Source organism: Pelodiscus sinensis, chromosome 19 (genome assembly GCF_052426305.1).
Source record: "Pelodiscus sinensis isolate ZL-2025 chromosome 19, ASM5242630v1, whole genome shotgun sequence".
NCBI classification, from domain to species: Eukaryota; Metazoa; Chordata; order Testudines; family Trionychidae; genus Pelodiscus; species Pelodiscus sinensis.
The window spans coordinates 27,820,010-27,844,789 of NC_143070.1; the positions used below are offsets into that span (position 1 = coordinate 27,820,010).

A 24,780-nucleotide genomic window follows, 5' to 3' on the forward strand; every position below is an offset into this window, starting at 1 on the left:
GAGGGGGCTGCAGAGTGTGCGGGGGGGGGATTTAAACACAGGGTGGGGAGGGGCAAAGAGACCGGGGGGGGGGGTCTGGCTGGGGCAGGGGGCTGAGGGACCCGGGGGGGGGGGGGTGAGCGAAGCTTTGGGGGACTTTTTTGGTTTTTATTTTTGATTTTTTTTGTATCCTCAGTGCTGGTGCCTCAGACTCCCCCCCCCGGACCTGCCCCCCCACTGCTGAGCTCAGGACAGTGACACGGCCCCGGTCCCCAGCCCAGAGGCAGCCATGGCTGCAGAGAGCCCCGTGGAAAGTGTCCGGGAGGAAGCGCCGCGTCCCGTCTGTCTGGAGGATTTCACAGCCCCTGTCACTCTGCAGTGTGGGCACAATTCCTGCCAGGCCCCCCTCAGCCCTCAGGGCAGAGACACTGAGCAGCAGGGACCCCTCCGGCCCAACCGGCAGCTGGCAAACGTGGTGGAACTAGCCAAGCCGCTGAGTTTCCAGGCAGCAAAGAGAGCAAGATGGGACGGGGTGTGCGGGGAGCACCAGGAGGCTCTGACGCTGTTCTGTGAAGAGGATCAAATTCCCATCTGTGTGGGGGGTGACAGATCCCAGGCTCACATGGTGGTGCCCTTACAGGAAGCTGCCCAGGCGTACAAGGTACCGAGTTACTGTCCAGTGTGTTTTAATTACAGTGTTATTTCACTGACAGTCACCAGGCACAGTTGTGACACAGCTCTGTAAAGCCTACAAGAGATGCTGTAAAAAGTAAATGTTCTGGCTTTGTGGCAACTTACATAAGATACCTGATGTGGGAAATGTTTCTCTGAGGCTCTGAATCCTGAAACCCAGTCCTCACTGGTGACGGGGGGGGGGGGAGGGGGGGAGGGGGGGTGTTTGCACAAGGGACGGTGTTAACAATCAGGGTATGTCTACACTACAGCACTAATTCGAACTAACTTAATTCGAATTAGTTAATTTGAACTAAGCTAATTCGAACTAGTATGTCCACATTGAGTGGACCCTGAACCAAAGTTAAGGCTGGCCGGAAGCAGTGCCGGCGGGGCATCAGGTTAGGACTTAAGAGTATGGAGCTGCTTCCTCAGGCTAGCCGAGGGCTGTGCTTCAAGGGACCCGAACCCCACCCCGGACAGACAGTTCAGGGTTCCCCGCTTGCTTGTCTACCTCGATGAGGTCCTGGCTTGGAGTGCCCTGAGTGCCCACACTCGGCACATCACAGCACTCGGCCATCAGCCCGTCTGCACTTGCCGCAGGCTGCCATCCGGGGGGGGTCAATCGGGGGGCTACAGGAGAGTTTCCATCCCGAGGAGCCCGCAGAGCCACCCCAGTCCTCCTCATCGGGGGCTCATACCCCATTCCTCCCTCACATCCTTCCACTTACCCGTCCCTAGCCCCCCTTCCTTATGTACAAAATAAAGGACACGTGTGGTCAAAAATAGAAACTCTCTTTATTTAACAAAACTGGGGGAGACTGGGAAAAGGAGGTGGAAGAGGGGAAGAGAGAGGGTGAGAGAGGGGAGGAGGGAGCTGGAAGGGGGAAGCCAGGGGAACAAGGAGGAGGGGAATACAGATGTGATCTCCTCACCCCAGAAAAGAGATTTTGGCCTTGGAAAGGGTTCAGAAAAGGGCAACTAAAATGATCAGGGGTTTGGAACAGGTCCCATATGAAGAGAGGCTAAAGAGACTGGGACTTTTCAGCTTAGAAAAGAGAAGACTAAGGGGGGGATATGATAGAGATCTATAAAAGCATGAGTGGTGTGGAGAGGGTGCATAAAGAAAAGTTCTTCATTAGTTCCTATAATAGAAGGCCTAGAGGACACCAAATGAAATGAATAGGTAGCAGGCTTCAAACTAATAACAGACAGTTCTTCTTCACAAAGCAAATAGTCAACCTGTGGAACTCCTTGCCGCAGGCTAGAACTATAACAGAGTTTAAAGAGAAGTTAGATAAAGTCATGGAGATTAGGTCCATGGAGTGGTATTAGCCAGGGGATAGAAATGGTGTCCCTGGCCTCTGTTTGTGGAAGGCTGGAGATGCATGGTATGAGACAAATGGCTTGGTCATTGTCTTGGGTCCATCCCTTCCAGGGTACCTAGTGTTGGCCACTGTCGGCAGACAGGGTACTGAGCTAGATGGACCTTTGGTCTGACCCAGTACGGCCGTTCTTATGTTCTAAGCTCAGGGTCGGGGGTCTCACTGGACCACCTTGATTTTCATGCAAACCTGCTCCTAGGTAGCCAGGCTGGCAGCTGTCCTGCCCTAGATGGCCACTTTCCTGTGCCTAGTGCGGAGGTCGTGGACGTTGGACGCCTCCCCCCAAACCTGGATGAAGTCCAAAATCTCCGCACTAGACCAGGCGGGCGCCCACTTTTGCAGCCCCGGGCAGACTCCTGGGAGCTGCCAGCCTGGTCCCGGGAAGAGGCGGAGGATTGGGTGGCAGCGGGTGGCTGGCTCATGCCATGCCAGGTGCAGGGTCTGCTGGCTGGGTGCTGGGAGGCTTGCACCTGGCATGGGCACCGTAGCCAGACGGTGCCCCTTTAAGGGCTCCGGGGCCGGGAGGGGGGCAGATGAGTTTCCCTGGTGGTGCCCAGAGTGGCCACCAGGGCAAGCTGGGAAGGGCTAGCCTCCCACTAGTTCGAATTAAGTGGCTACACAGCCCTTAATTCGAACTAGGCGTTAATCCTCGTAGAATGAGGTTTACCTAGTTTGAATTAAGCGCTCTGCTGGTTCGAATTAAGTTCGAACTAGCGGTTTGCCTGTCTAGCGCCTATGAAAGTTAATTCGAAGTAACAGCTGTTAGTTCGAATTAAATTTGTAGTGTAGACATACCCTCGAAGAGGTTTAGATCGCAGGAGGTACAAGCCACTCTGTCAGTGAGCTGCCTTGGGATTGGAGAAGAGGAGGTTACAAGCTGTTAATGATCAGAAGAACAATCTGTCATTTGCCTTATAGATCCGCAATGGCAGCAGGGACCTGCAGAACATCCAGCAAGGGAAAATCCCTTCTCTGAGCAGGTCACAATCCAGTTAGACAAACTGTGGGAAGGGAAGGTGGGGCAGCACCTAGTCGCTCATAGTCGCCAAGCATGTCAGGGATAGAGTTTAGCACCGTACCCTGTTAGACTTACACTGCTCCCTGCCCCTCAGCATCACTGAATAGTGATGAAGTGTGGCCCTTTAGGAGGGAAAGATGCCTTGATAAAGCCCTAGGTCCAGCAGGGAGTGAAGGTTTCTAATAGGGATACTGAACTTCTGGGGTGCTCCGTGAGGGGTTAAACTTCAATGCAGCCACTGACACTAGATGAGGTTGCTGGGCTGCATGCTGTGCGGGGTCCCGAGTGCCTTCACTCCACCCATAGCAGGACTTCAGGAAGTGCAGGTCCATGCCAGACACAACTAGGATTCAACTGGATTGTAGCAAGAGTTCAAACTGGTTAACTGAAGAGCTAATGCTTATCGGTGCCAGTTACTGGTTAAACTCCCCACTGCCCCAGCAGTGCCTGGTTCCCTCTGGCAGCTAACATCAGTCTGCAGCTGCTGGGAGTTCCCATCAGCCAGCTGTCCTTGTGGCCACCCCCGGCAGACCTCACGAGAGATCCCCGGCCCAGGAGAGCCCATTTCCGCTACCAGCCCTACCTGTCAGCAGGTTAAAAAACTCCTGTCTCTGATAAAATTGTGATCAGTTACATAATTAGTATTGTTAAGCATTTTTACCTCCCTAATCCCCACCTGCTTCATTCTTTATAAAGGTGCCACCACTGATCCTTCCCCCACCCTTGTAGGTGTCCTGCTGCATCCTCAGTATCTTCCTGTGTCTTTTTCTATGGACACAACCATGTCCAGGGCAGAGTTCCTGCTGAAGAGGGGCAGAGCTCCACAAAACTGGGACTCTCTTAAAGGCAGACAAATGGGCTCCCGACATCTGATGGGGTTTGCCCCTGTGCTTATCTGTTTCTTCAGGAAAAATTGGAGGCCCATTTGAAGACTCTGAGGGAAGAGAGAGAAAAGGTGCTGGGAAGGAAAACAACAGCAGAAGGGACACGCCAGGAGTATCTGGTAGGTGCCTGCGGTTTGAAACAGCAGGGACTGGCAGTGGGAGGACTGTTAGGAGGCAGACTCGTGTGACATTGGGCTTGTTTGTGTTTCTCCTGGATTGTGGATTGCAGGGTGAGATCCATGTGTAGACAGGCCCTGAGCATCCATGTCAGCGCATGAGTTAATGTCCAGCCTTTGTAGCTTTCCCAGAAATCCTCCTCAAGGGAGCTGAGTGTCCCCCTAAAGGGCTGTCTGCTCACTTGGTGTATTAACATGTTTCTCCTTTTTCCTCCTGGGTATCTCTGTCAGGCTATTGCTGAGTCTTGCCTCGTGCTGCTCAGGGTCTGAATTTCCAGAGCCCATGAATATCAAAAGATGCTGCCCATGACAGACATGGGAACATCCCTTTCAGAGGGACACAGGGCCCAAAGGAGATGCTGGGAGAGCCACCTCTGCCTACTAACCACAAAGTACAGTCAAATGTGACACATTTTAGGGTTTTCCAAGAAATTCTCCCTGCTGCGCACTCAGCTCTCCATGAAAGGGCCCTGGGCTCCATACATGCCCTTGACCAACCCTTTCCCTGTTTCCATACAGAAATGGACCCAAGCCAAGAGGCAGATGATTGTGGCCGAGTTTCAGCAGCTGCGGCAGTTCCTGGAGGAACAAGAGCGACTCCTGCTGGCCCAGCTGGAGAAGCTGGACGAGGCGATTGAGAGGCTCCAAACTGACACTGTCGGGAAACTCTCTGCGCAGATTTCCCATCTCAGCAAGGGGAAGTGTCAGAAGCCAGCGAATGAATTCCTGCAGGTGAGACTGAGGGAGAAACGTCCCAGCTCCCCACTCAGGGAAGGGAGGCTCCTGAATCACAAGTGCTGAGGTCCAGCTATTAGATCTTGGTGTAACTCCATGTGCATTGCTGCCATGTGAGTAATTGCTGTGCTTTGTAAAGTTACAGGCACAGAGCTACTAGAGATCGTAAAGCCCCATTTGCTCAGGGGATCCATGTTCCTGGGGTCAGGGCAGAGACTCTCTTCCCATGTTTGCAAAATCCCGTCCCTGAGGTCCCCTGTGTGTGTCCAATGGGGCTGAGAGTCTTTTCTCTGTCTTTTTTCTAGGACGTCAGGAGCACCCTGAGTAGGTACGTGGTTCTCACTCCCCTCACGCTGCACAGCTCAGGGAAAGAGCTTGGAGCTGATGTTAGCACCACATCTCCACAGGGTGCTAAGAGGCAGATGTTAGAGATGAATATCTCTGACTCATTTAATTCTGCGGGTCTCACCCTCACCCAGCAGACTCTGGAATTCCCCATTCAGGGCACAGTCTGACCTCAAGTGTTTCCTGGAGCTGTCACCTCCCTGTGGACTGTGGGGTGGAACATGGGCCTGTCACTGCTGTGCACTGGGCACATTCAGCCCAGTGCAGCAAGGACCAAGAGTCTGTCCCAACTGAGGGCTGTTTGGAGACCTGTGTGGAAGGAGCTGGGGACGGAAGAGCTGGTGTCTCACTCTAGTCCCTACTAGACAGATTCCTTCAGCCTTTCACCTGGGAACCTCCTGTCCCTCAACGCCTAGAGGCCAAGGAGTGAGTTGGTCATGAAGACTCAATTCCCCTTTTGTCCCCCAGCCAGTCTCCCCAGGACAGAAGTGAAGAACAGCAATGGGACCTTTTAGGGGAAGGTTGCATGGCCATGGACTGTGTTGCTGGGAAAATTGGAGGAATTCTGACTCCAGGCCTGTTAGAGCTGAGACTCACTAGCCAGAACTTATCAGCAGTAAATGAAATACAATCACATGGAATTGTTTCTGTCCAGGTGTGAGACAGAGCAGTTCCAGGTGCCGGAAGAGATTTCTCTTGAACTAGAAGAACAAGTCCGAGGTTTCTCCCAGAAAACGATTGCTCTGTCGGAGACTCTGAGGGAGTTCAAAGGTACCTAGAAGGGATGGCAGAGGGGAAACTGGCTCAAGTATCTGAGACCATTGAATCTGGCCTATGAAGCCAACCTGCCCCTGCCTCAATTCCCACATGGAGAATGACGGTCCCATCACACTGCTCTCCTTAGAGACACTGAGCGAACAGACCCAACTGCTTGCAGATAGAGCCAGGGGTTTGCAAACTCTGAACCTCCCATTCAGAGATCAAAATGGCCAAAGTTACTGTGATGGCCACGTGTTCCGCCACCACAGCTCCACGTTATGACAAGAGGCAGTAAGTGAATGAGAAACCAAGTGGGAGGGGATGAGGAGGGAAAAGTAAATCTCACTTACAGCTTCTCTCCTGGGACAGGTTGCGGGGATGTTGGTTCCATTGCTGGGAGGTGCCCGAGTGAGAGAGAGAATGAAAGTTTCAGACTCTTTCATACTCAATTCCTGAGTGTGTCTCTGTCTGGTCTCTGATACAATTGAAATGCAGAGTTCAGAGAGGGTACATTGTTATAAATAGGAGAGCCTGGAATCTCACCTCTCTTATCCCTTCCCCCACCAGACACTCTGCCCTCTGCACTGGAGAGAGCAAAAGGAAAGTCCCTGGGAGCTTTCAGACAAGGTGAGTTTGCAGGTGGAAATTCTTTAAATGATGAGAAAATTCTAGTGAAAACATCTTCATGGGATTGTCATTGAAGTTACCAACCAAACCCAGTGACCATGGTGCACATAGCCCCAGGGGCGCTGCATGGAGACCTGCAGACACTTAGAGAAACAGTGATCTATGAGGTATGATGCTAAATGGGTGAAGTTAAAGCCCACAATGGACAGCACCTTTAAGCTCAGATTACACTGCTCAGTCAGTTTCAATATGGGGTTGATTTCCAGCAATAAATAGTCTGAGAGCTGACTGGCTTCCACTACAGGCAGTCCCCAGGTTACGTACAAGATAGGGACTGTAGGTTTGTTCTTAAGTTGAATTTGTATGTAAGTCGGAACTGGTACATATTGTAGGGGAAACTCTAGCCAAACATTTCTCCAGAGCTCAGTTTTATTTTCCCACACCTCACTTCCCTCAGTCCTTTATTCTCAAGCTGAGGTGTCTGCTGAGAAAAGCCGCTCCGCATCTCCCTGGTCCGCTGGGGGGGGGTGGGCGCTAGCTTCGCGTCTCCCTGGTCTACTGGGGGAAGCAGCTAGTGCGGGGTTGCCTCACCCCGTTTGTAAGTAGGGATCCGATGTAAGTTGGATCCATGTAACCCGGGGACTGCCTGTATATCAGTTCATTCAAGGCAAGAAACTGCTGGATCCCCAAGGGCTGTTACGTCTAGTGCAGGCCTGGGTAAAATACAGCCCATGGGTCGGATCCACCCTACCAAGCCATTGGGTCCAGCCCACAGATGCCACTCCCCATCTCAAGTCACTCAGAAATCAACTGTGAGCCTGGAGGGGAGGGGGGAAGGCTTCAGGCACTGCTTCCACCCCCGGGACAATCTCATTGGCCAGTTTCTGGCGAGAAACAAAGCACCGTGCCCCCTTCCCTCTGGGTCATAATTATTCATACACCCTCATGGCCCTGCAGCCTGTGAGAGGGTTGGGCAGGCTCCCTGCCTTCCTGAGGTGCTTGGCCTCTGGCCAGGAGTCACTCACATAAGTCTCCTGTCCAGAGCTTGCCTCTGCCACCCCAACTTCTCCCTTCCCCTCCTAATCTCTGCTCCCCACTCCTGTCCCGCACTCTGCATACCCAAACTCTGTCCTCCTGCTGCAGCTATATATGCAAGAGCTCTCACTGGTCAGAAACCCACAGTCCCTTATTTGTCCACAACTGAACAAAGAACTGGTGGATTCTCCATCTCTTGATGTCTTCAAGTCACTGGGGGACTTTCTAGAAAATACACCGTGGGAAAACAGAGCTTTGTGCCTGGGTAACTGGACTACGTGTAATGGCTTGTGCCACTGAAGGGGTCAGACTGCATGACTGAGGGTATCTTCTGATCCCATTAATTCATGAATTTTAAGATCTCACCCTGGAAACACTCAGCACACATGTTTAATAATAAGCATCTGAATGGTGGTGTTCCTTTCCACAACACAGAGTCAGTGAAGGTGTTTATAACGTCTCTGTCAGATGAGAGAGCAAAGTTTGTGCTGCAAATCCATGAATGAAGACTAAGGGTTTCAAATACAACAGTCTACATTTAGCCTATGTCCATATTCAAGCAGATGAATATGTGGCTTGTTATAAGAAACACTGGGTGCTGAGAACTAAATCCCATTGTTGCAGAGGCAGTAATGTTGTAACTCACGCCAGGTACAGACAGAAATAAATATGTATTTGGGATCTAACTCCTTTGTGCTGTTTATGGCATATCTAGACTAAAACTTTTGCCCACAATGGCGGAGTCTAGCATGTGTGTCACCAGGCGTACCTGTCTGTACCTGGCATGAGTTACAACATTACTGCCTCTGCAACAATGGGATTTAGTCTGGGCAGAATGGGGATGTGGAAAGGATTAAAGCCCCTTCTGAAATGTCTCCCTCTTCTCCCCCTGCCAGGCTGCAGAACACCCATGTTTGTCTCCAGCTCAGCCCCCGGCCTGCAGAGCCAGGGACAGGAGATGGCCGTGGCAGAACCTGTGAGCTTCGAGGAGGTGGCTGTGTGTTTCTCTGAGGAGGAATGGGCTCTGCTGGACCCAGGCCAGAGAGCCCTCTACAGGGATGTGATGCAGGAGAATTATGAGGCTGTGAACTGGCTGAGTAAGGATTCCTGTCCTTTTGGGTAACAGCAGCTGGGTGGGGTCTGGAGCATCTGGGTTGGGTTTGGTTCAGGGTTATTCATTGCCTCTGCCTCCAATGTCAGGAGTATCTGCCCCAGTAGTCCTGGCTCTTCTGTGAAAGACTGTCCCCTCCGTGCTCCCTCCCAGGGAAAACAGATTCAGGTCTCATTCCACTTCCCCCCCATCTTGCTCATCTTGTGCTTTGACCAGAGGTGTGAGTGGAAGGGCTCAGGCAGGAACAGCAGGTACCAGAGGTCTGGGTCTGGGTCTGGGTCTGTCTGCTGTTAGTGGCTGCAGGGTCCCCTTGTGGCAGTGTGCTCAGGCACTGGAAGGAGAGTGCGGTTGCCAGAGTCCTTCCCTGCCTGTAGCTAATCTCTGTGACATGCTGGTACTTGTCAGTGGGAGGGGCTGGATGCTGGCGCTGAGGGAGGGTGGATGAGGCAGTTCACGCTCTGCGAGTATTTTGTCTGAGGTAGCTCTGTAGTAGAGAAACGTGAGCAGAGCTCCCCTTGCATTTCAGGCACAGGCTGGGTCTCCTTTCAAAAGTTCAGCTTCATTCTCTCTGGGGCTCACTTGTCTCTCTGTGCAGCGGAGATAAATCATGTCACCTGTCTTGTATTTTTATATCTTCAGGTAGGAACTTTTTCTTCCTGTGTGAATGTCTGGGTTCATGCTCAGGAGACCTGTGTTCAGTTTTCTGCCTGTCAAAGTCCTCCTGTGTGACCTTGATCAAGTCCCTTAGACTCTCTGTGTGCGGTCAGCTCTCTCTTTACTAGCTTTTATAGAGTGTCCCTGTTTCTCAGGGCTGGGCAGGATACTTACACTAAAGAGGGGTGATGCTTAGCTCCATATGAGCACTGCAATAGCACAGTGTGGTCCTGATTTAAACCAGAGTTCCCAGGTGCTGCCGTGATTGATAATTTTGCTTCCTGCAGTGACTGCAGTGCCATAGGAGTTGCTACTAGCGCCACAGAGCGTTGATACGGCTGTTCAGGGCTTCTGGAGTCTTGATGCCAGCGGCACTGGCAGAACGTGAAGCTTATCCATGTAGCACACCACAGGGTTGCCGCTAAGAAAGACCCAGGCTCCATTCGGAGGCTAAGGCACTCGGCCAGGTTTATTGTGAAAGGAGCAGGGTGCTAGTGTCCCAGCACCTCAGGCACAGGTATAGTGAGACTTGTCCCTACCCAATAATGGTACCAGCTCAGTCAGCAGCTAGAACACTGCCCCTCAGCCAATATCAACATGATCCTCCTGTGGCTTCTCCTCTCATATTGACCAAAATAAAATGCATGTTGCTTTCCATGTGTTGCTACCCCACTTGGCCTTCTGCCTGTTTGTTTGAACAAAACATCCATATCCATTATCCCCTCATCCCACTCTTGTGCACAAGGGTCAGTGAGCTATCTGTTAGGACTGTGTGTTTGCAGTTACTGCAGAGAGCGTTGAGTTGATTGCCCTCCTCCTGCTCAGGAATGTGATTTCTTGGTTAGTTGGTACCAGTGCTCCACCATTCTGCCAAAGCCTGGCTTGTTTTAGTTCAAAAATAATGGACATAAGATAATCCTAGTCATCAGATCAGAATTTTCCCATTGACTCGTCACACAGCACATTCACACAAGGTTTCTTGCGATTGTGTGACAGTGTTAGCACAGTGATCTCCATGGTCACATCACAGGTGGCTCTTCTGAACACTAAATGCAGGTCCAAGAAGGGGTTGTGGCAAAGCTGAGGGGAAGGCGCTCACAAGGTGCAAATGTAGTAGATTCTGTGCCTCCCTGGAGCGGCCCCAAATCAAAGGCCAGGTTCACCAGACTGGGAAACCACACAAAGGCTGCTGCTGGCAGAGTAGAACCGAGGTTACAGACGGGTAGCTGAGTAACAGCCACAAGCATCAGAGAAGCAACACGACCCAGCTTCACCCTGGCTGGTCGCTGGAGAAGCCTCATGCCACCCTGGGCAGCTGCGGGAATGGCAGCTGTTGTGGGCAGCTAGCAGGGCCCACCCAGACACAGGTAGTCAGGATCGGGAGACAGGAGCATAGGCAGGCCCTGAAGAAGCCTGCCAAGGATTCACTTAGCTGCTCAGATACCTTCCTCTGCCTCCTTCTGGCCCAAGTAGAACATCTGAGCCAAAGAGCAGGGGGAGCCAAGCCCACCAGCCAGGAGCTTTGTGGACAGAGCCTTGGGGAACTAGAGCTAGTCCTTCCTCTCCAAGTCCTAGTGACCTGGCATGTGGCTGCTACAGTCTGAGCCCTGTCTGGGGACCTTGGTGTCAGACCTGCCAGCCCTCCCTAGGGCTCCCCTTCTGAACAGTGTGTCTCTGTCCTGCCCTGAGATACTGGGGATGAGGGGGATGGAATGGGCTTTGAGGGGGACTGAGTTGTACCCTAGAGAGTGCAGCAGAGTGCTCAGCTCCCCTGGGGAAAGAGCTGGGCCATTCTCAAGGTGTGTGTGGGGGGGGGGGGGTGCACCTTTACTACAGGTGTGTGTGTCCTGGGCTCTTGGAAAGGAGCCACTCTGGATGGGTGACTCAGATCCTGACTCTGGAAGCAGTAATGGCACAGACCTTAATGAACAAGATCAGCACTTGATTAATTACTGTGCAAACAGGATTTCCAGTCTCTGAAGTTCATGTGATCTCCTGGGTGGAGCAAGAGGAGAAGTTGCAGGTCCCAGATCACCAGAGCCGTGAGGAAGGAGAGATCATCAGTGGCATCCACACAGGTGAGAAATCAGTTAAAAATGCCTCAGAAACCAACTTATAGCAGGTGTTACTTGTGTGTTTTCATGAAGTCTGTCTGATTCTTTAGCCTGTCTTCAACTTGAGCCAGAGCATGGTGGATGAGGAAAGGCTGGGTTTTCTCTTCTGTGGAAGAGTTGTGAAGAAGGAGGGTGAACTCAGCTCATGATAATTCAATCATTATTTGAGCGTGTGTCCCCTTTTCTATTCCTCTTTCAGAGTTTTCTTTCAGCTCATCATAGAGAATAACTCCTGTCTGGATTATTTCTCTATCCCCGTGGTCCCCAACACGGTGCCCGCGGGTGCCATGGCGCCCGCGGGGGCATTTGCATGCGCCCACCAGGTGCTCGGGGCTGGCCTGGCTCCGGGCACATGGCGCACGGTGAGCGCCGGCCCCAGGGGCATGGCGCTTGCGGGGGAGGAGGGGGAGTGCCAGTCCCGGGCGCGCGGCGCTTGTGCGGGGGGGGAGGGGAGTGCCGGCCCCGGGCGCGCAGCCCTTGGAGGGGGCCTCGCCCCCGAGCATGCGGCTATGGGGGGGGCCGCCCCCGGGCATGCGGCTATGGGGGGGGCCGCCCCCGGGCACGCAAGTGTCCCTGCCCCCTGGCGCCCGGCAGGCGAATGGCCATGCCCCCTGGCGCCCGTCAACCTCAAAAGGTTGGGGACCACTGCTCTATCCCAACAGGTGATGGGATGCTGACTGAGAACCATGATATTGTGCAGCAGGAGGAATCGGAGCAAGTGTCTCCATGTGGGATGTTACTGGGAAGACCTGAAGGGCATGTTTCCCAGATACGTGAGCAGGGAGAGACTTGCGAGAGTCAGCATAGCCCAGAAAGGCAGCATGAAAACCATCCAGGAGGGGGACAGGATAAATCCAGTCACAGGAGCAGAGGGGAGAAAAGAAACACAGAAACCATTCAACAGAAAATCCCCCATCAACAGTCACCCTGCACTTGTAATGACTCTGAAACTCCTATTGAACATCAAAGAGCCCACACAGGAGAGAAGCCCTTCAAGTGCTCTGACTGTGGGAAAAGCTTCAGTAGAAGCGATCACCTTGTAAGACATAGGAGGACCCACACAGGAGACAAACCTTTCAATTGCTCTGACTGTGGGAAAAGCTTCCATCAGAATTCACACCTTGTTAACCATAGGAAGACCCACTCGGGAGACAAACCTTTCAATTGCTCTGAGTGTGGGAAAAGCTTTAGTAGAAGCGAACACCTTGTTACCCATAGGAGGACCCACACAGGAGACAAACCTTTCAATTGCTCTGAGTGTGGGAAAAGCTTCAGTAGAAGTGAACACCTTGTTACCCATAGGAGGACCCACACAGGAGAGAATCCTTTCAATTGCTTTGACTGTGGGAAAAGCTTCAATGAGAAGTCACACCTTGTTAGACATAGGAGAACCCACACAGGAGAGAGACCTTTTAATTGCGCTGACTGCGAGAAAAGTTTTAGTACAAGTTCAGAGCTTGTTATCCATAGGAGGACCCACACAGGGGAGAAACCTTTCAATTGCTCTGATTGTGGGAAAAGCTTCAGTCAGAGGTCAAACCTTGTTACACATAGGAGGAGACACACAGGAGATAAACCTTTCAATTGCTCTGACTGTGGGAAAGGCTTTATCAGGAGATCAGACCTTGTTCTCCATAGGAGAACTCACACAGGAGAGAAACCTTTCAATTGCTTTGACTGCGGGAGACGCTTCAGTCAGAAGTCACGGCTTGTTAGACATAGAAGAACCCACGCAGGAGAGAAACCCTTTACCTGCTCTGACTGTGGGAAAAGCTTCAGTAGAAGCGCACACCTTGTTAGACATAGGAGAACCCACATATGAGAGCTACCCTTCACCTGCTCTGACTGCAGGGAAAGCTATAGTCAGTGCTCCTGCCTTACTAACCATCAGATTAAAACATAAAAGAGAGTCGCCTCATAACAGCTCTGATTGCAGACAAGGCTTCAAATACAGGTCAGACTTTAACATAAGAATGGCCATACTGGGTCAGACCAAAGGTCCATCTAGCCTAGTATCCTGTCTTCCAACAGTGGCCAGTACCAGGTGCCCCAGAGGCAGTGGACCGAAGATGATGATCAAGCAATTTGTCTCCTGCCATCCTTCTCCAGCCTTTGACAAACAGAGGCGAGGGGCACCATTCCTTACCCCCTCGCTAATATCCTTTTATGGATCTAATCTCCATGATTTTATGCAGCTCTTTTTTAACCTCTGTTACAGTCCTAGCCTTCACAGCCTCCTCTGGCAAGGAGTTCCACAGGTTGACTGTGTGCTATGTGAAGAACTTTCTATTATTAGTTTTAAACCTGCTACCCATTAATTTCATTTGGTGTCCTCTAGTTCTTATATTATGGGAACAAGTAAATAGTTTTTCTTTTTACCCTCTCCGCACCACTCATGATTTTATATACATACCTCTATCATATCCCCCTCAGTCCCTTCTTTCTGAACTGAAAAGTCTCAGTCTCTTTAGCCTCTCCTCATATGGGACCCATTCCAAACCCTTAATCATTTTAGTTGCTCTTTTCTGAACTATTTTAATGCCAAAATATGTTTTTTGAGGTGAGGAGACAACATCTGTACACAGTATTCAAGATGTGAGTGTGCTATAGATTTATATATGGGCAGTAAGATATTCTTCATCTTAGTTTCTGTCCCTTTTTTTAATAATTCCTAACATCCTATTTGGTTTTTTGACTGCTGCTGCACACTGTAGACATTTTCAGAGAACTATCCACAATAACGCCAAGATCTCTTTCCTGATTAGTTGTAGCTAAATTAGCTCCCATCATATTGTATGTATAGTTAGGTTTATTTTCTCCAATGTGTATAACTTTACACTTATCCACATTAAATTTCATTTGACATTTTGTTGTCCAGTCACTCAGTTTGGTGAGATCTTTTTTTGAAGTTCTTCATAGCCTGCTTTGGTTTTGACTATCTTGAACACTTTAGTAACATCCGCAAACTTGGCTACCTCACTGCTCACCCCTTTCTCTAAATCATTTATTAAGTTGAATAGGATTGGTCCTAGGACTGACTCTGGGGTAACACCACTGGTTACACCTCTCCATTTTGAAAATTTACCGTTTATTCCTACCCTTTGAACCTGTTCTCAATCCATGGAAGGATCTTCCTGGTTATCCCATGATAACCTAATTTACACAAGAGTCTTTTGTGATGGACCTTGTTAAAGGCTTTTTGGAAATCTAAGTACACTGTATCTACTGGATCCCCCTTGTCCATGTGTGTGTTAAACATAAGACAACCTACAGAGGAGAGAGAACTATTCAGCTGCTCTGACTGTGGGGAAAGCTTCAGTCAGAGCTCAACTCTTGTTAGCCATTGGAGAACCTACAGTGGGAAGAAACCTAGAACCTGAGTTCCCTGTAAGCTATGTGGCCAGGTGGCTGTGCCTCAGCCTGTTAAATGCCATATGAGCTGATAGGGCTTTGGTGGGGAGAGATACCTCTACCCACTGGTCTCAACCCCAGCCCAGTCCTGCTGGGCCAGAGGACAGTTGGCTATCCCATGTCCCCAGCCCCAGAGTTACCATGGCAGGAAGAGGTGTGTCTCCTTCCTCCCCCTTCACAGTAACACGTGTGCTAGGGCAGCAAGAGCTTGTGGCAGTCTTTTCTCCTTAATGTAGCCTTTCAGAGGCCTACATGTCAGTCCCCTCCATCTTTAAGATCACAGTCCCAGATAGAGCCTTCAATCAGTAGTCCTAAGATCTTCCATCCATGAGTGGAGTGAGTTTTTTCTTGTGCACAGAATGACATCCTGTGCGCTTTTTCAGATGTGTGCCTTCGTGGCACCCATGAGTTATTGAGAGTTTTACACACACACACGTACAATTTAAATTATGGAAGAAATATACTAAACCAAAGGATAATTAGCAAGGTGCGTGACCCTGCACACATGGAGCCTGAAAATGTACCAGTCTCATTCCCACCCAGCCTTGCTCTACTGTTCCTGCATCCATGAGCTCCCCATCTCCTGCACCCTCATTCTGTGCACCCTTTGCCACCAACCCTGCATTGTGCCCCTAACTTCTGCAGTGTCCCCTTCATCCCAACCCCTGCACTTTCCTCCCAGTCTAATCTAGTCCTAGGCTGTGTCTAGACTGTCCAGTTTTTCCAGAAAATCAGCCGCTTTTCCGGAAAAACTTGCCAGCTGTCTACATTGGCCACTTGAATTTCCGCAAAAGCACTGACTTCCTACTGTAAGAAATCAGTGCTTTTTGCGGAAATACTATGCTGTTCCCGTTCGGGCAAAAGTCCCTTTTGTGCAAAAGGGCCAGTGTAGACAGCTGAGATTTGTTTTCCGCAAAAAAGCCCCGATTGCCATTTTTGCAATCGGGGCTTTTTTGCGGAAAAGCGCGTCTAGATTGGCCACAGATGCTTTTCCGCAAAAAGTGCTTTTGCGGAAAAGCGTCCGTGCCAATCTAGACGCTCTTTTCCGAAAATGCTTTTAAAGGAAAACTTTTCCGTTACAAGCTGTGACGTAGTGGGGGTACTTGCTGGGCTGTGGTGACCCCTGCTGTCTGGAGCAAGACCCAGCAGGGAAAACCTCACTAGGCAGAGGTAATGCCAAACTTGTTGAACCAGTGGCCAGACACCCCCCATGGAGAGGAACAAAGGAAGGTGGATGCTGCCCTGGCTGGGGGGCAGGGCTGGAAGTTAGTGAGTTGGTTGCTGGCTGTCGGAGGGCATGGAGGAGAGCCTAGGGGAAGGGGCTCGAGTTTAGGGGCCCAGTCTCCCCCATCTCAAGGGGGCCTGAGGCATCCTAGCCCAGTTCCTGTAACCAGATTACATCTGTGCTGCGCTGTGCTGGAGGAGCAATAAACCACCCTCAATTCCACTGGCTGGTGCAGTCTGTTTGTGCCATTTCGGGGTGCAGGAGACGGGGAACCCCCAACGCGCCGTCACACAAGCATTTCTGGAAAATCATGCCGGTGTACACGTAGCCATAGTTTAACCCAGCCCCTTAATTAACAGAAGCATCACCAACTCGGCTGAGGTCTATGAGTAGAGTCCTAGATTAACACAAGCCTCGCCTTCTCCAGGCTGAGGCTCCCCAGTGAGGGGTTTGGATCAACAGAAACGCAGCCTTCCAGGCTAAGGTCCTGCAAGAAATGTCTTTACTTAGCAAGTGCACAGCCTTCTCGGCTCAAGTCCACAGGTAAGTGTCTCTAGTTCACCAGTGCACAGCCTTCTCAGCTCAAGACCAATGACAGGGAACTCTTAGAGTAGGCTAGCAAAGGCTAGCCCCTGGATTGGAGGTAGCAGGACCCAGGCCCTCTTCCTCCACTGGGTCCCAATTCAGAACCCTAGGGGCAGGGAAACAGTCCACTGCCCGGGTTGGTGCGAACAAGCCAAAACTCACCAACCCCCACAGGGTCATTCAAGTATTCCCACCCTGGGCCACTTTCTTCTATGCAGCAGCTGCCCTACCTGGGCTGGGGCCACTGAAGAACTCTGTGCCCGTGATGCCACCAGGAGCCCATTGAGGGCTTTGTACCTCCAAGAGGCTCTGGAGGAGAGTTTCAGACAAGGACACCTGTGAGACTCTCCCCTTGGCATCCCCACATGGGGCCTCTACATTCCCCTCTGTGCCTCCCCTCCCCCAACCTTTCCCCTGCTCTCCCTTCCCACTTTCCTCTCCCCCTGCCCCTGCCGGTAAAACAAACTTGCCTTTTCCCTGCTGAAAGAACAAACTGGTTTTCATGTGGGGAATGTAGAAGTGGGGAGTGGCTGGGTAAAGAACCTGGGAGGGAGGAGGAGGCTGGTGGAGAGGTGAGGAAGGGAGAGGTGGGGCTCAAAGATGGGGCTGGAACTGGCGCCTGCCTCTGGTGGCCCCACTGCTTCATGGGTGGGGGCCTCAGCAGCCATGGAATGGCTCCAGGGGGAGAAGCCAGAGGAGCAGGGGCAGCTGCAGGCTCAGAGGGAACTGGAGCAGGAACTGGAGCAGGAGTGAGTTTGGGTTGGGGAGGGCCAGCTGCCAGACCACTGAAGCAGACAACCAAGCAGTTGGCAGCAGCACTATGTGCCACGTGATCCAGGCCACCTGGAAATATTTAACCTTTGTGGCTTGGGTGCCTCCTCCCTGCAGGGTGCCTTGAGATAGCCACTGTGGCAGCAGGAATTTGGACATTGTCACTCCATTGAGAACAATGGAGGGAAGAGAAGAGTTTCCCTGCTATTGGAGAAAGCAGGCCAGGCCAAGGCCCTTTTACCCACTGGGTCGGTGCAGGCTGGAGCATCCCCCCACCAGTTCTCTGGCCTACCTGCAAAGCTCTCAGCCTTCTCTTGTTTCTGCTTCCCTGTCCATAGCAGGCAGCTAAACAAGGGCAAGTCACCAAACCAAACAGCGCTGTGGTTAGTATGGGGCTTGAAACCATAACCTTGGTGTTATTAGCACCACGCTCTAACCAACTGCACTCACCAGCCTACAGAAACCTAGTTTGTAAGTGGCCCTTTGAGGGGGGCATCTCAGGCAGCTGCAGGGATGTCTCTGCAGCTGCTAAGGGCTCTTCCCTGGCAGGGCCACTAGTGACTCACTGTGATGTGGGCTGGCTAGTCCAGATGCTTTGAGGTTTGGTCAAGGTGGCTGGCGGCCGGCATGGCGCACTGAGACCCAGGGCAAAGAGGCAGCCGGAATCTCTTGCTGCCAGCACCTTGCTTCCCGGCTTCTTCCCTGTCAGCAGCAGCCGCAGCCCCTTTCAACCACATGGTCAGGCCAGGAAGGGAGGCAGTAATGGGGCCAAGTAGCAAGTCAGTCTGAGGAAGGCAGGAAAAGCTCGTCTTGCTTTGCAGGGCCGCTGGCAACAGCTTCTCTCTTGTGTGCTGCTGAGGAGAAAAATGCACTGAAAGGGACCATAAAGACCAATTTAGATGAGCGCTTAGAGGGAGTTTCCAAGGCAACAACAACAACAAAGTTTCATAATCTACACTCATGTGACTGTGATTTATTCCTCCACTAGCAAGTGTTTCTGAAGGGATGAGAAATGCAGGGCCCAGGTGCAGGGAGCCGGGTCACATTCTCCTGCCTGAGTCTCAGTCCTGGCTGAAACCTGGCGACAGAGAGAAGAGGCCAATGCAAACAGCCCCATGGCAGCGAGGGAGTCAGTACGTGGGTGGGTGAAGCAGGGAGCTGGGGGCAGAGTTCAGCTCTAACTCACTAGGGCTGCGTCCCATACTTCAAAATAATCAATGCGCCTATTTTGAAATAGCTTAGTTTGTAATTTGGGGCTGGCTACACAGCACTTCGAAATAAATCCGCATGCAGGGACATCGGAATAGCGAGCCTGTTATAGCTTGAAATAAGGGGCTTGCTCTTAAGACGCGTCAGTGTGATATGAGCACCACGTCCTAAACCTCCGAGCTAGCCGACCCGCAGGTGTGAGTCTCACAAGTAGCACTCGCAGGGATGTTGTGGGTTCTGGAAAAAGGTGGGTGAGGCAGCAAAGCCTATTGCAGGCAGGGGAATTAGCTCAAGTGGTAGAGTGCTCGCTTAGCATGCGAGAGGCAGTGGGATTGATGCCCACATTCTCCAATTACAGCTCTATCCTTTAATTTCAGTGGCCCCCTCCCTCTTCTTTTCTTCTCTCCCAAAAGAGACAGACCCCCCCCCCCCCAGTGTCAAAGCAGAGAGTGGAGATATCCAACTCACCAGCCCATCAGGCTCTGGGGTGCAATAGAAAGCATGTTGGACTTCTAAGCTGTAGTGGTTAATGTGAGTCCAGCAAGACATTCAAAGGCTGTGGGTTCAAGTCCCACCAGAGTCACTTTAGCTGCTTCCTAATTTCCAGGATGCAGCTTTTACAGACCATTCAATCCTTAGGCTGACACTGGGGTGGGCTGACATCCAGGCAATTCCCAGCAGACCCCAGTAAGGGTGGAGGGAAGGGCTGGTCCTTGGGGTTAGGGCTGGGGGTTGTTCTGAAAGGACCATTTTGTCCCTCCCTGTCTCCTACTAGTGCTGAGCAACACTCAGGCTGTGACACGGCTGCCAAACATCCTGGACAGTTAATAATGAGCCAGACGGGTTTGTTGGCAGCTCAGTGTGCGGAGCCTTAGATGAAACATTTAAAGGTCCCTGGCTCAATCCCAGGCTTTGCCATGTCTCTCGGTGCAGCAGGGCCCTCTCTGCTCCCCTTATCATGCTCGTGCCCTGTGACATCCCCTCATCCATCCTGGCAGCAGCCCATCTTTGCTTCTAAACCTCCCTCAGAGTGGCTGCTTCTGCTTCCTTGGCTAAAGTCCCTCCCCCTGTGCGTGTGGCTGGCAGAGATTGCTAGAGGGATCCATTTACATGTAGCTTCACTGAAACCCCCCTCATTGGCCTGCGCCCAGGTCAGTCCATGTGTGTTAAAGGGCCTCAGGGAGCACAGAGCAGAGGGATCCCCTCGACACACACACACAGTCCCAGCCCCAAGCCTCCCCCATATCCCAGATCCTGTGCCCTGACTTCTCTACCCTCCCACATCCTCACCCCTGCCCTGAGCCCCCCCCACTCTCACACACTCCCCAAATCCCTGCCTTGAGCCTCTCACACTCCACTCCACACTTTAATTTCTGACAGGTACTGTCCTATCACAACCCCTCCCCCCACTTCCTGCCTTGAGCCTCCCCCTCCCTCCTGCCCAGCCCAAGGGGTGGTGCCCAATAGAACAGTCCCTGTAAGAAATGTGTCACTTTCACCCCTGGGAGCAGCTCAGCCATGCAAAGGGGCTGCCTGGGGCAGGACATTAGCCCTGGAGGGCAGGGGTGGGTGTGGCAGTGACATCACAAGGGCCTTTTGCAGCCCCTCAGCTTATTGGCTAATGGAGGTTGGGAGGTGATGACCTCACAGAGAGTCCATGACAATGGCCAGGTGGGACAGGCTGCAGGGCAGGGGCCATCTCAGAGCCCCCCCATGGCTTTGCTGCAGGGAGTCTCCTTGAGAGTTGCCCTTGAGGCCTTTCTGGAGCCTTCTCCTTTCTCACGACTAACTGACCTAGAAGGCCGACGTCTCTGTGGAGAAGGGAAGAGCTTCCAAGAAGGCCACTGTAGCTAGAGCATGGGAATTAGCTCAAGTGGTAGAGCGCTTGCTTTGCATGTGAGAGGTAGTGGGATCGATACCCACATTCTCCAATGAGGAGAGAAATTTCTGATTTTTCTTTTTGCCAGCTGGGGCCTAAGTGGCTCCAGTAGCCCCCCCCCCCCCCCGCCCCGGCCCCCACTTCCTACTTGCTTTCCCCAGAACCAGCCACGTTGGGGCAGAGAGCTGCTGGACACCAGACCTCCTGGGCCAGACAGTGGCAGAAGCACTGGAGGCAGGTTGCAGGTGGGGCAGAATTAGCTCCATTGGAAAAGTGCTGCCTTTGCGCATGAGAGGTAGCAGGATTCACTCCCATCTTCTCCCACCTGCTCGCTGGTGCTGAGGGGCCAGCCCCTTTCCTGCCACCCCAACTCTTATTCCCACAATGCGCTTTGTGCAGGGGCCGCTGGTCTTTCTGCCAAGGTGCGTGGCTGGGAGCCAGGACTCAGGACCCTTCCTAAAATATACAAATCGCTGCCCCCCACGACCCTCTGTTCCACTCACACTGTCTGGCTGCTGCCCACATGGAGCTCAGGGGCCAGGTGGGTGACTTGCCTTGCAGCTGTGACAGCATCAGACCCCTGCCACCCGCCTGCTCAGTGTGGAGACCAAGCCCAAGGGTGGCACCTGGGATGTGAGTTACACATAAGCCTCTTGTCACTTGTTCCTTGTCCAGTTCCCAACATTGACTGCAGATACCATTTTCTGTGGGGTGTAGCTCAGTGGTAGAGTGTTTGACTACAGATCAAGTGGTCCTTGGTTCAAACCCAACTGCCCCCTTACAAAATTTCCTTCTAGTGGAAATATTTTCCTTTCCAGTTCCATCACACTCTGGCTTTACATTGCTTGAGGTTCTTGACATTAATAAGAACCCTTAATGCAGAGCTACTCAACTTTGGAAGCCCTGGTGGCCACAATGAATGGCATTTAACCAGGATGGACAGGGCAGGTGTCCTGAGCTGGTGTATTCTAGAAGCTGAGAATGGGTGACGGGAGGGATCACTTAACAAATGTCTGTCCTGAGGATTCCCACTGGGCAATGAGATTGGCTGCTGTTGTGAGAGAGGATTCTGGGCTAGTTGGGCAACTGGCATGGCCCAGTCTGGCTGCTTTGATGTTCTGTTTGGTTTCTGTTCTTGTCCCCTCTGGGCAATGGAAAATGGACCCATGTCCTGAAGGGAACAGAAAGTGGCCTGTGAAAGGCTAGTGTAGGTAAGGAAAGAGCCTTGTTCATGTGTCCCTGATGGTCTAGTGCAGGGGTCTCCAAACTACGGCCCGCGGGCCGCATCCGGCCCGTGGAGACCTTTTTGTCTACGGAAAAAAAATTACGGAAATTTACGTGTATCCTGCCAAGATCAGCCGCCGCTTACGTGGACGTTATGTTTTTACCGAATTAAAACCCATTTGAAGCAGATGTGGCCAGTTGCCCAGATGAACTGCAGCTGGAAGTCATTGAGTTGCAAGCAAATGACCTCCTTAGGGACAAGTTCAAAATAGGACTGGTGGGTTTTTACCATATTTTGCCCAAGGAAGACTTTCCTAATGTCAAAACTTTTGCATCAAGGTACCTTTCAATCTTTGGAACAACATACCTGTGTGAACAAACCTTTTCAAGAATGAAATCCGTGAAGAACAATTTGAGAACAAACTTGTCCGATGATAATCTCAGGTCACTGTTGATGTTAGGGACAACAAATCTAAAGCCAGAAATGTCTGCTATTTTGGCATCCAGGAAACAATTTCACCATTCACACTAATACAGGTGATCATGTGTAGTGTATCAATGTGTTATTAAATAATAACTGAATAAAATAATATTAAATAAATAATTAAAAAAAACATCCATGTTTTGATTGTTTTTTATTTGGACCTCAAGTGTGTAGTCGGCCCCCGAACTGCTGTTTGATAGTTAATGCGGCCCTCGGGCTGAAAAGTTTGGAGACCACTGGTCTAGTGGTTAGGATTCAGCACTTTTACTGCTGAGGCCTGGGTTCAATTCCCAGTCAGGGAAACCAGCCTCAGTTTTCACCTGACATCTGCCAAGTCATTCATCTTACCTCATTGTTACAGCATCTGTGACCCAAGAGGTTCACTCAGGCCCCCTTTCCCACCTCTCCCTCACTGCCAAGACAGCACCTGCCATTTTCACAAGCCCTTCAGAAGGGGCGGAGCTGGGTGACTCAAACTGCCCCTCCCCTCTCCCATGTGGGCAGCCCTGCAGGAAGCTCTGTGGCACACACAGCACTAGCCCAGTGCGCAGTCAGGTCGGCACAAGATCCATTGGTTCAGTTTGGTTGTTGAAGGAGACAACCCAGAACTGGCTCCAGCCCCCACTCAGTAACCTGGGGAAATGACCCACCAGGCCTGTGCCCCTCGGAGAGGCAACGATTCCCCACTGTCCATTCCCCTTTGACACAGTCATGGAGCCTTCTCCTCCTGGTCCTGCCTCCCCCTTCACTCAGCTCTCACTGCTCGGTGCTGCCAGGGAGGGGCCTCACTGCGAGAGTCACCTGGGCAGGTTCCTGCCACAGAGACACGTCCCAGAGCAGGACGGATGCTCAGACCGACACTGAGTGTTGCTCAGCTCAGCGCTGGGGTGAGACAGGGAAGGACAAAAGGGTCTAACGGCGCCTGCAGCCTTTCAGAACAGCCCCCGGCCCCACCCCAAGTACCAACCCTGCTCAGGATCCCCAAGGGCACTGACACAGATTCCCTGGCACAGGACAATCCCAGGCCTCGGTTCTGCCAGCCAGAGTTTTCCCCTCTTCTGTTTCCTGTCAGCTCCCTAAAACACCTCACAACGGTAGATGAGGGTGAGTGGGGATAAACCCAGCTGTGCTATAGAGCGGCTGTTAGGTGGGGAAAGAGAGGTGCTCCCTTTGCCTCCCGAGCAACTCACACATGTAAGAAAACTGCGGTTGAAAAGCTTTGCACAGTTGTCAGGATGGCTGAGTGGTCTAAGGCACCAGATGCAAGGTCCTATCGTTCCCTCAGTGGGGTGTTCTGGTCTCTGAATGGAGGTGTGGGATCAAATCCCACTCCTGACATGGCTTCCTTTTTATATCTAGAAAAGTGACCTCATTTCAATGACTCCCCTGACATTGCAGGAGCCCTTGCTCAGCATTTCTCTCAGGCTGCATCTACACAGCAGCATTCCTTGGGCATAACGGCCATTACACTGCAATAACAATGGGAGCATCTACACAGCAATTCCATTATTCCGACTTCTGTAACGCTCCATCCAGACCAGTGGTCTGAGGAGCCAGGAGGTTTCCAGGCTGCAGACAGACAAGCCCACAGGCAAAGACAAAGTGGAGTCGTTGGGACTTCAGCCCAGCAGGGTCTCTGTGTGGCTCCCAGACCTTTTGTTTCCCGTTTCCAGGGGCACACATTCAGCAACACTCACAGGCCACACAGGAGGGGGCTGGTTTGATGCTTCACCCCTTGGCCCAGCAACGAGCCCCCAAACTTTGCCTGTTCTAAGAGCCCGGTTTGCTGTGTGAATTTTGTGTGGCTGGTGACATCAGGCCTGGGCATTGGGATTATCTGCCAGTTCCCCTGGCCCTGGGGCTTTGCTGTCTTCACATCTGTGATGGCCGAATGGTCAAGGTGTTGGACTAGAAATCCAATAGGGTTTCCCTGAAAAAGTTCTAAGCCTGCTCATAGCGAGGCCTGTGCTTTGGTCACTCCCCCTGCTAATGTAACTCTTCTGCCAGGTAGTGCTGGCAGCAGCCAGGGCTGGGTTCGATGTCTAGGGGTTTCTCTTCATTCATCTCACACAAAACTGGCTTGAGCCCCCACCCAGCAGCCTGGGAAATCCATCTCCCCACCCGGGCACCTCGCGGAGGCGATGTTTCCCCACTCGCCAGCACAGAGTCTGAATGTAAAAAAGAAACTTTTAATGAAAGAGGGTGAGAAGTAACGTGGCATTCGCCTGGGAAAATACCACAAGCAGGGTTCAGAACCAACCCACAAATAAGTCTCGGCTCAAGTGGCTTGAGCAATGTCCTTTGCCAGCAATGTAAGTCCAGGAATGTACGTGTCCCATTCACATGCCCAAACTTTCTCTGTACCCCACTCACAGTTGCTGCCCTTGCTCAGGGCAGATAAGAGCTCAGGCATGATTGGAGGGAGTGGGCATAGGAGGCATCTCACCCACTCGGTTGGCCACCTGCCACTGCTCCTACTGGCTTACCGCCAGCTACTC

At 51.9% G+C, this 24,780-nt stretch overlaps 1 protein-coding gene and 1 non-coding gene across 4 annotated transcripts; both read left to right on the forward strand.

Moving 5' to 3' along the window:
- Window positions 1-104: 104 nt before the first annotated feature.
- LOC142821516 (zinc finger protein RFP-like) lies at window positions 105-22,850 on the forward strand. 3 transcript variants are annotated; one of them, XM_089770964.1, is made up of 9 exons: window positions 105-640; window positions 3,962-4,057; window positions 4,634-4,846; window positions 5,155-5,177; window positions 5,850-5,965; window positions 6,521-6,580; window positions 8,512-8,712; window positions 11,345-11,458; window positions 22,138-22,850. In XM_089770964.1, exons 1-9 carry the CDS (start codon window positions 269-271, stop codon window positions 22,191-22,193), a joined length of 1,251 nt encoding a protein of 416 aa, XP_089627090.1. In that variant the 5' UTR covers window positions 105-268; the 3' UTR covers window positions 22,194-22,850. The 3 variants fall into 3 exon arrangements, with proteins under 3 accessions (XP_089627090.1, XP_089627091.1, XP_075768782.2); XM_089770965.1 differs by lacking the exon at window positions 22,138-22,850 and adding an exon at window positions 12,195-12,393 and having other exon boundaries at window positions 106-640; XM_075912667.2 differs by lacking the exon at window positions 22,138-22,850 and adding an exon at window positions 12,157-13,669 and having other exon boundaries at window positions 118-640.
- On the forward strand, window positions 21,282-21,353 carry TRNAC-ACA (transfer RNA cysteine (anticodon ACA)). Its single transcript has one exon. It is a non-coding gene; the product is annotated as a tRNA-Cys (tRNA).
- Window positions 22,851-24,780: the final 1,930 nt, after the last annotated feature.